The 20,852-nt window shown below is 32.3% G+C and overlaps 1 protein-coding gene across 1 annotated transcript in view; it reads right to left on the reverse strand.

Moving 5' to 3' along the window:
* The window catches only part of LOC124365131, a 37,329-nt gene extending 27,371 nt beyond the window's left edge, over positions 1 to 9,958 (reverse strand). The window contains exon 1 of the mRNA XM_046821082.1: positions 9,192 to 9,958. Coding sequence (XP_046677038.1) covers positions 9,192 to 9,925 — 734 coding nt within the window. The 5' untranslated portion in view covers positions 9,926 to 9,958. The remainder of the gene's footprint in view (positions 1 to 9,191) is intronic.
* Positions 9,959 to 20,852: the final 10,894 nt, after the last annotated feature.

The following is a 20,852-nucleotide window of genomic DNA, read 5'->3' on the forward strand; positions in this document are numbered from 1 at the left end:
TCGTCTCCTAAAAGATCTAGAGCAGCCTTCCAGCCTTCCTGCAGTCCTTGGCCACGTACGTCGTTAAATTGCTTTATGGGTAGATTAAATTTCAGTTAATCCTAAAAAAGTAAAACACATGTCTCCATGTTTCAAATCACATTAACAATTTATATTGTTCTTGTTGCTTAAAACATTGCTGAGGATGTTTCAATAGTCTTTTTAATGCTATAAAGGTTATAAAACTGATATCCAGGTTTGCTCAAAACTAACAGAATGCACTTTTGCCAAAATCATTAAAATTTCATGTATTTAAGAAGAAAATACGAACCGTCCCCTGATATAAATGAACCGTTGCTCAAAATGGTTCTATGAATTTAACGTTTCCGAAGTTCTCATGGACCCTCTTACCCGATGATGACACTAGTTGTAGCCTACACATTAAATACAACTGGTAACCCAAACGTTTATTTTGTATTTACTAATATTACGTTCAATAAGCGGCATAAACGAAAACAAATGAGCATCATATAAAGATCAATCAATCTAAACCATGTCATACCATGTATTATAATTCCAGATATAAAATAGTGATTTCAGCCATTGCATGCTACAATTTGCTGATCATTTATTAGCAGTTAAAATGTTATAGAGTTTTATTTTTAGTGATTAGTCCCAGTAAACCTTTAATATTCCACTATCATTTGTTCTAGTCAAATACATTTTTGTAAACAAATTCAAAAACATTTACCCTAAATTTGACTGTTTTTAATTTTTTTCATATTATCTCATAGTATTTAGTTATTATTATTTCTATACATGAAATAACAAAATTTTAGGATCTAAAACAAAATAAAATGATTTTTTATTAATGTAAACCTTACAAGCTGTTTATTTTTTATCCATCCCCCTGTCCCATTTGATATACGAAAACTAACTTGCTTAACATTTTCAATTAGGGATCGCTTTACTATAGTAAATACTGAATTCAGTGATGTTCAATTTTACTCTATGGAATTTGGTTGGGCGTAGCCCAATATTCTTACATTGATTTAAATGATGACTATGATGATAAACAAACTGAATACAACAATATGATTTTTAAATGTGAAATATTAAGCATGTAGCCTAAGCACCCATAAAAGACAACACCCTTTTATGAATTTTTGTGTAAACTTTTCTTGTTAAAAACGGCAATGAAACAAAAAATGTATGAATTAAAAAGTTAATGTATGTTGTGGAAAGATATAACGAAATTTTGTTTTTAATATCTGAAAATGTTATTTATAATAAAATTGATTTCTAAATAGACAGAATGAATTAATGTAATTATAGGCAGATATACAACCATGTAATTTTAAATTACATCATGGAATCTATTGTCATTAGTTTCAACACAATTGGCTGACATTTAAACAAGTTTTATTTTCTATATGATTCTTTCAATATTTGTTTGCAACACAAAATATCAGGGATAACATAGGTGAAGCCAATTATGTGACCCTTAGTGTATAAAACTAATAATTTTTCAGCTTTGGGAGACACAAATGAGACAATGTTACAGAAGGCTTCGCTTTGTTTGATCAAAGATATTCATTCTCTGACTGTGCGCAAGTTTCTCGTTAATTCACCGGTATTTAAATATATACAATATCTAATACTTTTAAAGACAAGAAATATTAAATCAGTCGTTATATATATTTTGAAGGACATATTTTTTTGAGGTTTCTGTATTAAAGAGAAAATGTATTACTGTAATTTTAAAGGACTTTTACAAACTTGTTAGCTCTACAATTTCTAGATGAAATCATTATCCAATATTATAATTAATATACATTTATAGATAAATTTAAGATAAATTTCTTAAGTACTTTTGTATATAATTTTAAATAAATTAAATTAATATTCAAATAATGTTGATAGCATTCCATACAGCTGAAACTTTTTTCTAGGGAAATACAATCTGAGGGAAAGAAAGTGTACAACTATGCTGGTTTACACGAAAGATCGACCCTAAAAGGAAAAGTAAAGAATGTCTTATTTTACCAGGCGAAGTTAGGGCTAAGAAGACCTCTCTAACACTTAACCTGGGGACCAACGGCTTAAAGGTGACTTCCGAACCACCAACAATGGCCGGGCAGGCGGGCTGCTTTCAAGGACAGGATCGCTCAGCGGTCACCTAACCAAGCAGCAGCCACGCTCGACGTTGCTTGATCTGGTTATTTTGCGATAACCGCCGTACCCGCTACACTGAGCCATTGGCTACCCTAGATGATTCCATAAGAATTAGAGCAATACTCTACTATCCGTGTCCTTAAGAATAGACAATGTAAGATATATCTCTAGAAAATATTATCGCATTATACTGAAATGCTGAAACAATTTTGAAATATTATTATTTATTACACTTTTACAAAACTATATTGCCAAGTATTGCAAATATGAACAACAAAGAATTGTTATAGCATGAAGTTCGGCGAAAATTCCTGGGAATTTGACGAAAAATGTTTTGATTCACTTTACTAAGTATTTATCTTAATACAAAGTATAGCTATCCAGAACATAAGAACTATATTTACGAGCATCGCACTATTCCTAAACTGCAGTTTTATACTTCTCAGCTATAAACCGCTTTCTACCATAAAACCACTCCCGAGGTTTCCTAATCTGTCTGCTGCACAAGATGGCTAATACTAATAACCCAGATAATACCTGCCCCATTCCCCCACAATATCCTCCCGTTCTAAATTCAAAGTTAAATAAATGCCCTTTCTAAGGATTTGAACTGATTTTAATTATTTAATTATTTGCTTGTTGCGCTAAAAACGATAGGCGAATAAATGCATTAAGAGAAAATAGTGATCCGAGTGAATATAGCAGGAACATTTCAATAAATGAAACAAGGAAAGGACACTTATTAAAGTTTTATGCTAAAAATTTATGGGAAGACATAGCATAGGTCACATGAGGAAGAGATGGGGAGGGACCTAAACTAATTATGTCCAATTTTTAAAGCCCATTTTAAGAATACCTAAAAGTTTATTGTTACTTGAGATATAAGTATTACCTCTTAAAAGTTTAAACCAACTGTATCTTCTAACTGTGTGTAAAAATATATGAAGGGGTCGAGGGAAAAAGGGGATAAGTCCATGTTTTTTTCAAATTAGAGATATCAATGCCACTTTATTCTTAGGTAGCAAATACACAGTTTATGATGAATTCTTGTGCAATAAACGGGACCAGTCCACCAGAAAAAAATAAATAAATAATTACGCTCAGGGCAAAGAAAGGGATCAGTCCACGGTCTAAGGGCAAAGAAAGAGATCAGTCCATGAAACGAACTACGAAGTTGCAATAAAGGGATCAGTCCTCGCGCTCATTTGGATTTCCCATGGTCCTCTGCGCCACAGACTGGTTGGGACTTGTCTTTTTATGGACAATATTCTTAGTTTGTTGCTTGCTTTCTTGCAGAACAGTTGATAAGATAATTATTGTGTGAATTTCAATTAGTATATTTCCTTATGGTGTTGTGAAGTGTTTTTTTAAATTCAGATTTTGTTTTGTATAGTGATTGTGTAGAGTGAAGTGTTGGTAGGTTATATAAGTACAAATTATAAGTATAGTGACATGGAAAACATTGATGTTGATGAAGGCAATGGGGTTAGTAGGGGAAGTAGAAAAAGAAAAGCCTTTGGAAGAATTTCTGATGTAATGAAAAAAATTAACTTATCGAGTCATGAGTTAGGAGAAGACTGCCATTGTAGGTTAAAATGTTTTGAGAGAGTGCCAGACGATGCAAAAAAATCAGTCCTAAATGCCTTTAACTTTATGGCTAGCTCTGACGAACAAGACTCCTACTTATCCGGGCTAATCTCTGTTGTACCTGTTGCTCGTCGACGGAATAGGAAACCTGAAGAAGAGGCAAGAAAAAATGAAGCTACTTACAAGTACAGAGTAAGGGGGCGAATTGAAGGTGAAACAAAAGAGTATGATGTATGTAAAAAGGCGTTTGTGTCATTTCATGGAATAGGTAAAAAGAGAGTTGAGCGTATTGCTGCTGCATTAAAAGACACTGGATTCAGCCCAAAAAATAGAAGAGGAAAACATGAGAACCGCCCACATAAAATTAGTGATGAAGTTTTAGACAAGATTCGCACTCATATTACGTCATTCTCATCTAGAAACTCTCACTATGGGCTGAGGGACACCAAAAAAGTTTACCTTGACCAAAACCTCAATGTTAAAAAAATGCACAGATTTTTCCAAGAGAAAATCCCCCAAGTTAAAGTATCTTTTGACAAGTATAATGAGATTTTTTGCAAAGAGTTCAACATTGGATTTGGATATCCACGTATAGACACTTGCTCGGCTTGCGATGAGCTAAACTCAAAAGTTAGGTCCATTGAATTGGAAAGAAATAATTGTAGTGATTTAAATCAAAGAGATGAGCTACAAAAAGAAGTAGGGAAAATACAAACTGAACTAAATTTGCACAAAAGAAAAGCAGATGCTTTTTATAATAGGAAAAGAGCTGTGACAAAGATGTGTAGAAAAAATCCACAAGAAGAACCAATTTGTATTGATTTTGGACGCAACCTGCCCATCCCAAATGTCTCGACGAATGACGTTTATTATAAGCGACAATTGTCTTTGTATGTTTTCAACATAACAATCTTGTCAACAGGTGAATCAATATTTTACTTGTTTACTGAAGCAGCAAGGAAAAAAGGAAGCGATGATGTTTGCTCTCTTGTACACGACTTTCTTTAAAATCACTCATCAATGAATGTAAAAAAGCTTCACATATTCTCCGATGCCTGTGGAGGCCAAAATAAGAATTTTACAATGTTCAGATTTCTTCACTACCTTGTACATTTTGAGAAGCGGTTTACAAGTGTCACAGTAACATACCCTATTCGTGGTTACAGTTACCTCGACTGCGACAGGCACATGGCTCTTCTAAACCCTAAAGCGTGGTTGGAAACACAAAAAGATTGGCAAGAACATTTTGAGGCAGCTAGAAGGAAACCAACTCCGTTCGTTGTAAACTCCATTGATCCAATCGATGACCAAAATCCAGCTACAAAATGTATTTTTATGAGTTGGACCAAACATCTCGAATCATTTTATGCAAAGAGAGAATTCAAAATTAGGCCAATAAGGGAGATTATGTTTGATGATAAGAGCTTTGAAAACATGTTTTTATCGGCACACATATCATGGAGCTTGGGAATCTACAGGAATAACTAGCTGACCCGGCCACGCGTTCCTGTGGCTCAGTAACTATAGATTAAATTAATATTTTACTCATTATCTAAATACAATTAAATTATTATTCACTAATAAAGCTGAGAATAATTTAAATCTAAATCTATAAATGAGGTAGATAACATTGATTTTGAACAACTGTTTTGATTTAAAGTTTTTTTCTTAAATTATTAAAATTGACAATTATCTCAATACTAATTTGTGCACAATATTCTTGGTTAATCTGTCTTTTGCTAATACAAAACAAATTTGATGACTTTCCCACACGTGAACAGGCCACATACAGTTGTCCATGACAAAAACACGTATTTTCTAAATCTAAAACCGCAAGTCAATATTGTTTGACCTTGCGATTTGTTTATGGTCATCGCAAATGCTAAACGAATGGGAAATGTAAGCCTTTTGAATGGTATTGAACATTCTGACGCTATTAATGGAATTCGCGGCAACAGGACGATTTCGCCTTTAAACTTTCCAGTCAAAATTTTTGCTTCAAGAATATTTCCAGTGATCCTCTTGATAACTAAACGTGTACCGTTGCATAATTTAGGCGGGTTTAAGTTACGGAGAAGAATAATTGGTGAACCAATTTTTTAATTGCAGATTGTGTGGTGGCATTCCTGGTAAATCCAGAGAATTTAAAAATTCGGTGGGAAAGTTTACGGCTTCGTTTTCGTCAACAACTGTATCGATTGATTTAAAAGGCATCAAATCACTGGGTAATAATTGTTGTATCTGGAAGTTAATTTTGTCGACATCAACGTTTCTTGCTGCTAAAATAGCACGATTACAGGCCAATCATGATCTAAATAATTATTTAATATATCCGGGAAGACACTCTCAATTAGTTCACTTTTCGTCTCAACAACAGTGCAGAAATTATCTGGTAGTTTGATATACTGAGTATCTTGATATAGTTCAACTTCACCGTTTCCAATATCCAGCAATTGCTTAGAAAATACTTGTGCCAATGGATCATTTTGCATTTTGTACTCGCATATTCACGGTCAATCGAAGAGTCTCGACGTTTCGCCATAAAAAACGATTGTTTTAGACATGCGTTAATTTCGTCTGCAAAAGTAGAATGAGGAATAACTGGTAATGTCTGTCGGAAGTCACCAGACAATAGTAAAAACAGTACCACCGAAAAGTTTATCGTTGCCTTTCAAATCTTTCATACTTCTATCCAATGCTTCAAGTGAATGCTTATGGGCCATTGTACACTCATCCCAAATTATAATTGCACACTTTTGCAACACTGAAGCCATTCCACTTTTTTTTTAAATGTTACACACTGCATTTGGTTTGTTGTGAATGTCTAATGGCAACTTCAATGCTGAATGTGCTGTTCGTCCACCATCTAGTAATGTGGCAGCAATGCCTGACGATGCAATTGCCAATGCAATTTTTTGTTGCGACCGTATCTTTGCAAGGATTAATGATATTAAAAATGTCTTCCCGGTTCCACCTGGTGCATCTAAGAAAAAAATCCACCTTGTTTAGCATCAACAGTTCTTATAATTCGATTATAAATATTTTCTTGTTCAGTTGTCAATGATGGCTCATTATTCGCAATAATTGAAGCTAAATCAATTTCATTGTAATGTGTTTTCTCGTTGCAAATCAGTGTTAAGTAAGTCAGTGGCCGGACGATTAGGTGCTGGCATACCATAATGACTAAGTGGTAAATTTGCAATTAAAATACATAAATCTTCAATCAACACTAATGCTTCATTATACATCTCTGGTGTGAAATCTAGATTTGGACATTGATTTGTTTGTTTGGCTCGATTACAGGATGTCTTCAGTCATATAATTTTTATATTTCTCCCATAAAGTCAATGAATGTGTTGGATAACATGTCGTCAAGATTATTGCAAATAGTTGACGCATACTATTGGGTGTGGATGTTAACGCTGCATCAGCAAGTGTCAAGTCCCAATGATTGTCTGCCTCCAATAATTTCAATTCACAACATGCATCTTGATATGTATTGAACACGCGACCATTAACTGTGCGCAATAATTCAAAAGATGTTGGTCCAGGAACATTTACCAACAACAAACGCAAAAAGAAACATTCACGTTGTGTGGGATGTACAGTGTAAAGCCGTCCCAATGTCTTGGCTTTAAATAAACCTGGTATTGATGGATGTGGTGTTCCTTTTTTACGTGGTTCCCATTTTTTGCTTACATTATTCCACGTAAAATAGCATGGAACTTCGGTATACAATAATGTTTTTTGCGAATTGGCCAAACACATCAGATTTTTGACACAAAGTAAAAAATTCAGTTAAAGTCGTCTTTGGTGGCTGAAGTGCTTTTTGGACAATATTTTTCCAGAAAAATATACTCGCTGACCATTTTCGAGATGTACTGCAAGATGCTGAACAGGAGGATCTCTTTCGTGTATGGGAAAACTAAAAATATGCCAGATAGCCTCGTTACTACTAATATATCTCCCCATTTGGTATCGTGTTATTTCGTCATTTCGGTTAATATTTTTGTACTTCGAATACGGCCAGATCACTTCCTTTATTAACGTATTTGCAAATGTACTTAATGGATTTCACGGAACTACAAAACTCGACATTAATATGAGCCTTATACGTTTTGGAAAGCAGTGGTGAGTATGGAACTACCCACCGATTATCAATTTCAACTTGATTTGTAGAATTTGACATTTGCATATTAAATGTACGGCCACCATGGTTAGTGTCTCTACGGCGATACAATGGATAACCATCGATATCCGTAATAGTATCATTCGTAAATGGTTTTGGGAAACGTTTCTTACATTTTCCATTCTCCATGCATGGCGACGTCATGTTAAAAGTACCACATGGTCCATGGATCATCTGACTGGTAACAACCTCAAACAACTCTGGGTCAGTTGATGAATCCGGAATTTCAGCAGAAATTATTTGATCTATTTCTTCTGGACGAATTTTATTTTCAAGCCAAATCAAAATGTGAGCATGAGGTAAACCTCTCTTTTGCCACTCAATAGAATACAGCCAGCAACACGTATTACCAAAAATAGAATATTTAACGATTAAATCAATCATAGATTTCAATTTTTGTTTAAATACACATGCAACGATATCATGGCGATGTATTGATTGTTGACCTGATAATAACAAAGTTTTTATTTCTTCCCAATTAGGGTTACACGTAAATGTAATGAACAAATCAGGTCGACCATAATGACGTACGTAAGTCATAGCATCTTGCATGTATTCTTGCATATTCCGTGGACTGCCTATGTAGCTTGAAGGTAAAATAAATACAGTTCCAATATCATTGATGCTTAAGTTTTCGTCGACGTTTCCGATAATAGCATCTCGTAAATGGATGTATTCCTCTGATCGTAATTTAGCTTGATTGAATCTAATGAATCGTAAACGTTCACTTTCGATCTTAGCGTACATATCTACAACGTATTGATGGTACAGCTGACGATATCGTAAGATATAATTGTCTTGATTAAATCTAATCATCAATCGGTGCGCATAGTAGTTCATTGAACTAACTTTTTTATTTGTTTCATTACCAGTGACTGGATCACGCTGTTTGATGTTAATGTGATATTCATCTTGCCCTTGCCAGAATATCAAAGGATACTGAAGTGCGTCATATGAACGATGTATATCCGAAATTACACTAACAATTCTATCTCGACGTGTAATTCTAATGTCTCTGTTGTTAGATGGATCACCAACCATAATAATAGCAACTTCATCTACAGTTGGCGCGTTGAACCTGCCAGCATGTTCCCCGGATGGTACTTTATCGGCTTTGATGACAATTTGACAATTGTCACTTATTAATTGTGGTGATACCCTTTTAAATAGTTGAATAAGATGATTATAATTTTCGAAAAAAACTTCCAACGATTCCACAATTGCTCTTTCTTGTGCTTCTTCTATGAAATTATGCAGGCACCTAGTTGTCACACGATCCTCATAACTGCCCATAAAATAAATTTGAAGAAACTTTGAATCCTCATCAGGCATCGGCATTAGTGACCCAATCTTATGATACACTTGGCCTTGGATTTTGAATGTCGTTTCAAAATTACGTCCATCAGATGTTAAATCGCAAATCTTAGTTGCACCAAAAGATGTCATTTGAAAGCAAGAATTAAATTTACGTGTCTTACATAAAAATAATTTCGAATCGTCTGATTCGCCAGCAAGAAGTGATTTCAAAGGTTCTGGTGGAGTAGGAAGAAGTGGCAGTACAATTTTTCCTGATGCACAACACATTCCAGTTGTTTCATTTCGAAATTTTAACGCGTGGCAATATTGACATATTTTATCCATCGCACCAATTGTAATTTTAGAATGTGCCGAGTAATTAATGTCTGGTTCATACTCAAACGCAAGGCGAAAGAATGATGCACGTGTTAATACACGACTGGTTTGTTGCCTCGTTCTTTCGAGTTCTCTAAATCTGGCTATATTCTGTTGTCGCGCAGTTCTTGCCCTTAATACATTTTGTCGCAGACGTTTATTACGCTGTTCTTGAGATTCTTGACTACGAATTTTTGCTGTTCTAATTCGTTGAGCTGCATTTCTTGCTGCAGTTTCTTCTTCTGATTCTCGAGCTCGCCGAGCGCGCTGGAGTCGTACCTTTCTGCTACACGGATTGTTGAGGTTAGATTTCTTCCGCGGCATTATTCTGAAACTGAAAATATTTATAATTGAAATAAATTAATAAATTAGATCGAAAATTAATGAATGTATTAATTAACAATTATCAGATTAAAAATCAAAATAAGTATCTTTCCGGGAGATAGTATTTACTCGTTTAAAAAGGAACTGAACTGCAGTGACACTCGACGCCAGTATTTATATCTGGGCCTTGAATTTCCCGAACGTTCTAGTGCGCATGCTTCGAGAAGAATCGATTGATCGATTGTTCGAAATAGTGACTCTCGAAGGTTCGAGAGAGAGCTTTATTTAGATTCAGAGCAGATCTCGAGAGCGAATGAGATACTAAAGCTTTGGACATTCTAATCAGAGATGGCGACTCGATAGAATTTGATCGCCAGATTTTGAGACATTGATTTGAATTTGGCGCCAAGACTTTAATAATTCTCTAATAAAAGTAGTACAAAAATTTATCTGTTAACAATGATAATAATATTGTAACATAATACACAGAATAATTATAAAAATATCAGTCACAAACAATTAAAATAAGTACGATTATGTCGTGAATATAAATAAATATTACGTGGAATAAAGTTGTAGAATTTATATTCTAAAAAACAGAACACAGCGCTATCTATTGGGTGTATTTGCAACTTAGATGTCAAACAATATTGAAGAATTTGATCGATAAATGAATTAAACCGCCATCTATGAGCACTTCATAAAACTAAATAGTAAATAAACACTTGCTTAATAAACATTTAATTAATACATTTTATTCGTTTATATTCACGACATAAGCGAATAATTCAGATAATAACTATCCTATCTTCTAAGTTAGACTAAATTACGGATACATGTGAAATTTGATTGAAATTGGTTCAGTCGTTTTGGAGTTTATTGGCAACATACATCGTGACTCAAGATTTTTATATATATAAGATAAAGAGGAATCAATCAAAGAATCTTGCAGCTGAATTCACACTGCCTGAGGCTAGCTACAATGGTGAGTTACTATTTTAATACAATATTTTGTATTTCTTTGTATCCTAGATAAATGATGTAACTAAACTAAATTCTGTAAACGGCCTTTGAAGTTTTAAAATTTAAAATTAAATTGTCAATAATATAAACATTAAAAAACTACTCCATAATTTTACAGCAGGTATGTGCTATGTTTCAGGGCCACTTCCCATAAGTGCGGCTAAGTATGCTGACCTGCAGCACTTATCAAAGTTTTGTGGTCCAGAGGCACAGGACATATTCAGGAAGTTGAAATATAAGTAAAAGTGAAAAAAAAAAACACTTCTTTAGGATGTTTTCTTTTTTAAATGTATCTTATTTTATAATAATGTAACAATAAAATTAAGTTCTGCTTTGAAAGTGCATGGTCTAGTCATTTATGAACAACAACTGGGGAATGAAAAGAGATAAGTCCGTTGTACATATCCCCTTATTTCCCCCAGTATATGTAAAAATATTTCATAAATTACTTAAACAAAAAGTATTTAACAAAGGTTTTATGCACTTTTTGCGCAAGTATAATGTTTCATATAACTTATAACATAAAAAACCGGCTTTAACTCTTTATTTTACGTGAAAACAGTTGTGTACTTAGGTTTAGATATCGTAAAACTGCTGTTCCTGAAAAATTTTCAAAAGTGGACTTATCTCTTTCTTCCCCCGACCCCTTCATATAAGAATACATTTAATTTTTTTTGAGGTTTATCAAAACAATACATCCCTACAACGTGATTACTCTATATGCTCATTATTGTTCCAAATAGTTTAGTTTTCAAGAACGGATAGGTGAATAATGTAACAGTGTCTTGAAGGTAATACGTAAATGATACGAGTTTTAATAAACGATATTTATGAAAGGTAAATATTAAGGCACTAACTATTTGTAATTTTGTTATGTTAATCCGTACTATAACAATGTTTTGGTGTCGCTACCATAAAATAATATCTTATTGTACACTGCGGACAAGAAGCTAACGAGATCCGTTTTAGTGTTTAGTTCTATATGGACTTTGTGTATAGCTTTCAAGAAACTTGATATTCAGGATGGATGGAGCCAATAAAAGTTCCCTTTACTCAGTTATTTGAATTTCGTAACGGGGCAGTCTATTATAGGACTGGAGACCCCTCATGTTTTGATTTGTATCTCCTAGTGCACAAATACCAACTACTCGCAATCATCCACCACAGTAAATCAAACTATGGATCAAGCTATCATTGTACTCATCATATCTATAGTTGCGGTGATTGATGTGTCACTCCTGGACATCATTAAGTTTGTCTAGGTGAGTGACACATCGATGTCTGTGTGCTCTTTGGAGGATCTATTGATAAAATAGGAACAGAACGATATACACCGTTCCGTGCACTTAATAGCCTAATAATTCCTTTTACGTTCAGGGAATAACGATAAATCTCAAGATAGATTAATACTTGTAAATTACTAACAGTTGGTTAAAACGTTTATTTGTACTTCCAGTAAATTAAATAATGAAAGAGATTTCTTTAAAAAGGAACCTAGTGCATTGTTTCCTAATTAGCGTTAAAGAAAACTGAACACGTATACACCTTGAGTCCTGTAATCGTTAAGGACGCGACATGCCCTTTTTGAAATCATGTCGTTCAAAATCCATCTGTACTGTAAATATAATACATGTATCCCAGATGCCTGAAACTTGGTGTATAATTTTCCTTCGCTGAAGGAAGGACTGTATTGATTTTGGAACCACACGTTCGAAGAACAGTCTATCCGCCAACCGATTAACCTCTAGGATAAATAGTGATATAAAAGTCATTGATAATTTAAAATTGGTACATAAGTTTTACTTGTGCAAGGAAAAACGATATTCAATTTGGATGCAGGATTTAAAACGGCAGTCCTTTCACTTATGCGACACTCTTCCGTGAGGTTTTAGTAGCGTTCTTAAATGAATTGTTGTACCGATTTTTGGATTCCAATAAAATAGAACTTCTCCAAACTATTGATTATTCAATTAGAATAACTAATCTAGCAAATATTTATTAAATGCAACAACCATTATGCATCCTTATTATTAAACTATGTATAGTTACACAACCAAAAATTCGTTAGTTTACACATTCTTGATTTTTAAGCGATAATATTATACTCCAGTATTTATACTATTACTAAATATTAACTTCGATTTTAAGAATAACTATATATATAAGTATAATAAACGTAAAGGATCGTCATAATATTGTTAACCAAGAACGGATTATAAATTATAACTCTTTACCACGATGTCGTAAAATGTAAAGTGGTTGTATAATGTTCGAGACGGAAACACTAACTCAGGGGCTAAACCATCCAAGTTTGTAACAGTAAAAGTTTAAAGCCACTCCGAAGTTAGATAATAAATAATGTGAGAAAAAAAATTTGCCTTGGGTAATCATATATTAGCTTTATACGTGTATTCAAAAGGTAGTATTTTAATGAGAAGAGAAAAACAGTACAATTATGTGATATGAAACATATAAACACGCAAAATAAAAATTATTAAGGAAAATAACAGGCCACCTTCTTTCCTCGAGTCTGAAAAACAAACATTGTGTAGTCTTTAGTTTGAGGCAATATATTTGCTATTCGAAAAATAATTTTTATTTTGAGTGGGATCATGATGACATACAAGATTTAAAAATATCATAATTAATCTTAAAAGTTGGTTTTGTTCCATAGAATATTTTTAAAAGTTGATATCAAGTTTATTTTTAATTGGACGTATACATTCTATTTAAACATAAAAAAATCTGTACTTGATTTCATCAGCAACGATTTCCTAACGGTTTATGCTTGTTTATATAAAGTTTATTACAATTAGGTATTTATTATTAGACTTATTATTATGTATTAGGCATACACTAATTGTTCTTGAAGTCATGCAATAAGTAAAGAAAAATCTTGAGATATTTATCCAATCAAATCTTTGCCGTGAAACCAACCCCCTCTCACAGGGCATCAAAACCCAAGTGAATCATTTAAACAGTTATATCAACATAATATTAACTTTTCATAGTAATAAAAACTTGAGAGTAACGTGTAATTGATACTTTGGCATGTTTCCTGAACCACGGGATCCTTTTAATGGCAAAAACAGAAATCTAGAAAGCCATGAATTAACTTAAAAAGAGTCACTAGAAAAACAGCACCTTAAAGAAATATACAGATCCTTTAAGAGGTATATGAAAACCTCAATACACTTAGCTTTAAGTAAACTATTTTTGGAATTTTTCCTGATTTGTTTCAATTATAATTAAGTTTTTCAAATAGAAGTAATATTTTAGGCACAGTAAACTGTTCTGTATAACATAATATTTGTTTGAATAATCCAAACAAATAATGATGTCCAAAAATTAGGTTTTAATTATTTTTTATTTAAAAACATTTAATAATATTCAATTAAATAATGTTTCTGTACTTTTAATTAATGGCAGTAGATAATATTTAAAAAATATATGTGTTTTTTGGTTACACACCAATAGTTTACTAATTCCACACGCAGGGTATATAGAAAATTTTCTTCCTTAAGAAAATTCCTTGAAGGAAGAGAACAATTTCCACTTTAGCGTTATAATTTAGGTCATTTTGAAATTTGTGCACAAAAAAGTTGACGATTTAAACTTGAAATACTATATTATACAAAATACATATACCTTAAGGAAATTAAATTTGTTTATTATTTTCAATCTAAGGAAATAAATAAGTTTTATTAGATTATAATTGATAAAAAATTGCATAATTTTTAAGATAAAATTTCTGAATTTAATTGAATTTTCATATATTAAAACATGCCTTATCTTTAAGGTCGTTATTTAGGTCTATACTGTAAAAATTCATACTGTCGAAAAGCTGTTATACAGGTTTATAGATTTCAGTTTGCTGGAATATATGAATAATTTGGTGTTTTTCCAAAACTGAACATATGATAATGTACATCTCAAATGGTCCTACACCCCTCAAATATAATTCTTTAAGATGAGTGACTAGAAAGCAATAGTGGACAATTATTAAAAATTATTATTGTTAATTAATGCATGCAGTTTTTTAACCAGCGTCTTTATTTTAAATTAAATTACATCTTTCTATTATCGTTATGACCTAATGTTTTAATATATAATATTTCAATTCGGATCATATATAATGAAATAAATCCAGGTTTAGAAAAAATAATTCTATTATCAACAAATATAACGTTACGTTTTTATTGCGTTCAGTAAACAGAATTTATAAAAAAATGTTTGATATCTAATGACTATATTTGTATTTATGTAAGAAGTATATTACATCTTAGAATTCATTGCATTCAGTAAATGAGAATATAAAGATATCAGGATGTCATCAGTAAGTAAAATTTAAAAGTCTGGTGTAAAGCTTATATGAGGATAAGTTACACAGGAAACACTGAGCGAGAGCGATAAGTGGATTAACCTACAAGGTTTCTAGTTGTTCTTGAATATTACTTCTGGTTTACAATAACTTTCTTAAGTCACCTTTAAGGAATTCAAAGCCAGTTAAGATAGCTTTAACCTCTACTTCACTTGAATTTATACATTATGATCTATTTAATTTTCTGTAAATGATTTAATGTCTAGATATGTAACTTATATCTGAGTGTCATATTCATTTATAGGTAATTTATTATATTGTAATATATTCTTTAAGATATAAAATCTACGTTAATAGTCTTTTTCGGTTACACACATTTATCCTTTGTGGGAGCTCCAGATTCCAGAATTCGAGTCTGTCATCAGATTCCATACGCTTCATTAAGAGGTAGGTGACCTGGAGCTAAAGTTAAAATTCCTATTATTATTTTAGTTTACCAATCGTTTTTCCTGTTATCATGACTTTCTTGGTAAACTCTTATATGCTATTTTGCATTTATAAGCCTATATTTTACACGTTATTTCCCAAAAAGGATTCTGTCCATATTAACAAAATTAATTAAGTTGCACTCAATATTTTGCCTTGGTTATATTTCATTAATTAACTAATTCATGATATCTCTTGCTCTTCTAAGGTTAGATCTATTTATGTCAGTGAATAATTGTGTAGACATTATTGTTCATAATTTTTATTAGGACCGTAATTCGATTTCACCAGCAAGTTCTAAATTTTTTTCAAGATTTTACTGCATTACTTTCTTATTCAGTATAGATAAAATTCTAGAATAATTTCTTTACCCTTGAGACAAAGGATCTCATAAAAATCGAGATCTAGTGAATTAATCAATCTAAGCGTTTGAGGATATTTGGTTTAAAAATACCGAACCTCTATCCACGATCAACGTGTTTCTTTTTTATTTATTCAAACTTGTCGTGTTTTTATCTTATTTCTTTCTTTCATTTTTTTATAAATAATTCATCTTATGCCAACTAAAGTATTGTAAGCTAAAACTATACAAAATGTTGCAATTCGGCCTTTTAACAACGCAAAAACTGATGATAACACTAAGTCTGCGCTAAAAATTGGTTAACTCCATAATAAGGACAAACTTGATTGTCTAAAGTTTAACTTGGTTTCATGATTGGTGTTAAATTGCTGGTCAGAGTTTACTCGCTATATGTTTTGCTCTCTCTGGTCAGATTAATACGCACAATTATTTATCTAGAATTACAATAATCAAAGTTACTATCGTTTAAAAAGAATACATTTTTGCTCCCTGAAAAACGTATAACTACAAGCCAAACTTTAAATATTAATATAGTTCCAGACTTTGCCCAAATTCAATGTCACATGTAAGAACTACATACAGATACTAGTAATTTGCATCCAGTAAAATTTTAAGTTTAATTTGATTTTAGTTGTTGAATTCAGTCTCCTACACTGGTTGAGGTAGTACCCTTCATCTGAGTACGCCGTAACACATTCTCCGAGTACAATCCTATCTAATGTAGGAGAGACTGAACTCAACTTCTAAAACGTTCCTGGCTATGATCTTTATAGACGACAACTTGTCCATCTCCTCACGAATCACACGGATTATCCGTCCGGGACTCTAGGGTCACGAGTCTTCGCGCCACTGACTAGAGACAGATATCTCCAAACGTATTACATGGATTGTGAGCTGACGTCACATCTGAGACTTTCACCATTATTTATGCTCTCAGTGAGAGATTAACTTTCAACACGAAATTTAGTGAGTTTAAGTTACAGAGCACTAACTCTATTGACCGAGTTAACTGAACTTTTGGAATCACACGAACACTATGGGTTCGGCTGTTACCAGCTCAAGCATAGTGGTGTATGCTAGCAGGGGAGACCTACCTCCTGTTTTGGTCATGCTCATGCATTCTATACTAGTGCTAGGCACTAGAAGGGAATCGAAACATTGAGATTCGTTCTCAGTATAGATTTTCCACCAGGTCTTGTTCCCGTTTATAAAACGAAGACGCCCTCAAAATAATGGGGTTGCTAAACTTAGAGGAGACCGCTCTCCTAACAAACATATTTGGTTTGCCAAGTTCGAAAAAAGGAATAAATTTTTCGATTGGTGTAGCAGTTTCTATGTTTTTTCCGTCTCTTCAGATACAAATAAACATCACATTTCAGCAGTCTCTGTGTTACAGCGTACCCAGATGAAACTCGAGAGCTTTCTCTCTCTAAGAGTACATTCCAAGCCAGTGTAAAACTTTCTTGGTTAAGAAGATGGTGGTATAATGCAAAATCAAGAACTTTTAAAGTCCTGATCTTTTATATAAAACAGTTTAAGCTGATTGTGAACCTGATGAGACAATCAAAGTTCACGTTCAAATAGATACTTAGTCACATACGTACACGTTCACGTAGTCTAGTATCCCTAATCTCTAAAACGAGATTATCTTAAGTTTATTTGTTACCAAACTTATTTTTATTCAATTCAGACTAACATATTTCCAGATTACAGGAGTCAAGTCTGTGATAGAGCCAGATTCCAGATGCTGTTCTAAGAGGAAGGTGATCTGAAGTTAAAATAACCATTCACAAAACAGTTATGTTTGTTGTAATTACTAACAACACGCAACCAATTTCTTAATAACTTGCATTAATATTCTTACCTGTCACAACAGAGTAATGCCAAGATACGTATGTGACTTTTCGTTTAACTTGAAAAGATAAAATAATAATTTTAATTACTCCACAAGAAACACCAGACTTCCGGTGTGAACTTTGATATTCAGATTGGTAAGCTTATACGATACTTAATTCTGTTGCTAACTTCAAGGAAACCACATGGCTTTTGGTGGCAACTTTCTTGATATATTTAAGGCTTTAATAATTAAAATTTACTTTCTTAATATCCACGCATATCTTTCTTCTATCTCAAGTATTCAGATAACAGGCACCTGATTTACATTATGTATGCTTGATTTCATGAACTATAGTTGTAATAAGTATTTATACATAGGAATGGTTCCTCTCCAATAATGATGTATGGATTATTATTTCAATCAACTGTTTATCTATAATGTCTTAAAAACTAAAGTAGGATATTGCAAAGTTGTTCACACTTCACGAAGCGTACAGTTTAATATTCGCTGTTGTACGAGTATGTAGATACTTCCCGCCAACAACGTGACTAGGTCATAGGTTCTCCTTCATCTTACCCAGGTATTGTGTGGTATAGGAAATACCAGCACATTATGTATAATATAACTCGGTTCTAACACAGTATACCCATGGTTTTTACAACAATGGAACCTAATTAAGTATTTTTATTTTATACTATTACAAGTTTGACCATGTAAGTAAAACATATAGTTCCAGAATTGAACTACAATGATAATATGTATATAATTATAAACACTTTAAAACACTTTTTAAACTTTTGATTTTCATAATATGTACATTTCGAATTCTGGGAATTAATCTTTTAGGTACTAGAGTTAAATTAAATTATGAAAATAAATAATTAAAACCAAATATTCATGTGTATTTTTACTACCTTGGTGGCTAAATTAGTTTTATTTAATTTTATGCATGATCAATGTATATTGTTTAATCGTCTATCGAATAATACAATAAGAAAATTGTTATTTTAATAATATATTGTGATTATTTCTGGCACTTCAAAATGTAGTAAATTTCAAAATGTTCTAAAGTAGACAATAGGCGACTTTTTTTTGCTTGTGTAAAATTTCAAGATCGCTTTCGATATTAGTGCATGTATGGCAGGTGTCATTTAAATGGTCAGCATATTTTGAATTTGATGATGTTTTCAATGCTTTTATGAGTTCATTAAATCTAATTTTGAAGGATCGGCCGGTTTGTCCAATATAGTGGGGATTGAAAATCGTAGCAAATTAATTTGTATACTCCACTATTGTTAAAAGGTTTATAATTATATACATATTTAACAAACACTTTTCGAGGCTGTTATGTTTGTTCTAAATAACAGTACTTATGCCGGGGGCGGGTGAATCGAAATAAAGAACACTTTTACATTTCTTAAAACACGGCCACACGAGGGGTGGTGTGGCAAGCGAGACTGGGAGTTCACTGACTACCGGCTCAAGGAATGCTCGGACGAGGCAGTGACCAAAGGAGAGGGGGTCAGGTGATCTCGAGTAGCCAATGCCGTTTATTCAAAATCATACGATTAAAACAGCCGACACATTACGTCCATATGGGGTGAGGTGCACATGTTGCAAATATATCTAAACTTACTAGATAATGATACAAAGAATATTCATATATAACAGAGGCTACATCTCTAACACAATAATAATAGTACACTTTAATATCGCCAAATTTTATTTTATTAAATAAATAAATATACACAAAAATATTTTAGAATATAAGTAGAATTGTTAATATATCGGTGAATTAGAAATGTAATATCTCAAGAAAGGACCCGAAAATGTGGGTTGTGGTAGAGATTTTACAGCTGATTCTCTGGAAGCCGATTGTGATAACTGATTACAATAGTGTGGAGTATTTGTCAGTTAATTTCATCAGCATTGTGATTGAATGGTCCGACATCAATCAGTGGCTTTGAATATGAGGTAATGTAGGTTAAAAAGCCGTAGTATTTAATGCTCTGATCGCGGTTTTTGCGACGATTTTTTATCTTTAGCGTATGTTTGATTTTTGTTTAATTTTTAATGTCCAAAAAATCCTGAGTTTGAATATGAAAACATTTAAAATTTCATATGCAAATTAAAATTGTTATAACAGAAATTTTTGCCAAGCGATCAGGTTTTCTTTTTCAAGGGAAATTGGTATTATTTTAATAAAATTGGATGACACACACTTTAAGTATAACTAAATTATAAACGGAAAATTGCATAATATACCAAGACTTCAAAAAGTAATGAATTCGATTTAAATTCTATTTATAGATAGCTTGATATAGAAATTTAACACTTAATTGCAACTATAAACTAGTACGACAAGTTTTTAAGTTTAATAATTTTGTAGGGATTGTAGTTTAATATTAGCTTAATTTTGGATTTTTGATAACTGTAACAGGAACTTAAATGCGTAGCACGAAGATCTTTTGAAGGAAGTTTAAACAAAATTGTATTTATTTATAATTATAATTTAGTATAATATGATTTATTTTAATTACATTTGGAAAAGTTTTATTTCATTTTGTTTTATATCAAAATATTATTTTAGATCGTTTTTCTAATTTGGAGAATAGGTTTTAATTTAAATTAAATATTTAGAAAACCTTTTTCCAGAATGTCTTTTTTAAGACAATTGAACCTGTAATAAATTATAGAATTAAAGCATATTGTACAATATTCGATACAGAAGTGTAAAATTATAAAAATATTTTGAGAAAGTATTCTCCTGTCTATCTTGAGTAATAATGAACTATAGTTTTATAATGAACTATAGTAAATATAAAACTATAAACAGTAGTTCTGATATACATTTTTTGAAATGACAATGCATATTAAAAACATTTTGTTCTTACAGGAC

Source organism: Homalodisca vitripennis, chromosome 6 (assembly GCF_021130785.1).
Source record: "Homalodisca vitripennis isolate AUS2020 chromosome 6, UT_GWSS_2.1, whole genome shotgun sequence".
NCBI classification, from domain to species: Eukaryota; Metazoa; Arthropoda; class Insecta; order Hemiptera; family Cicadellidae; genus Homalodisca; species Homalodisca vitripennis.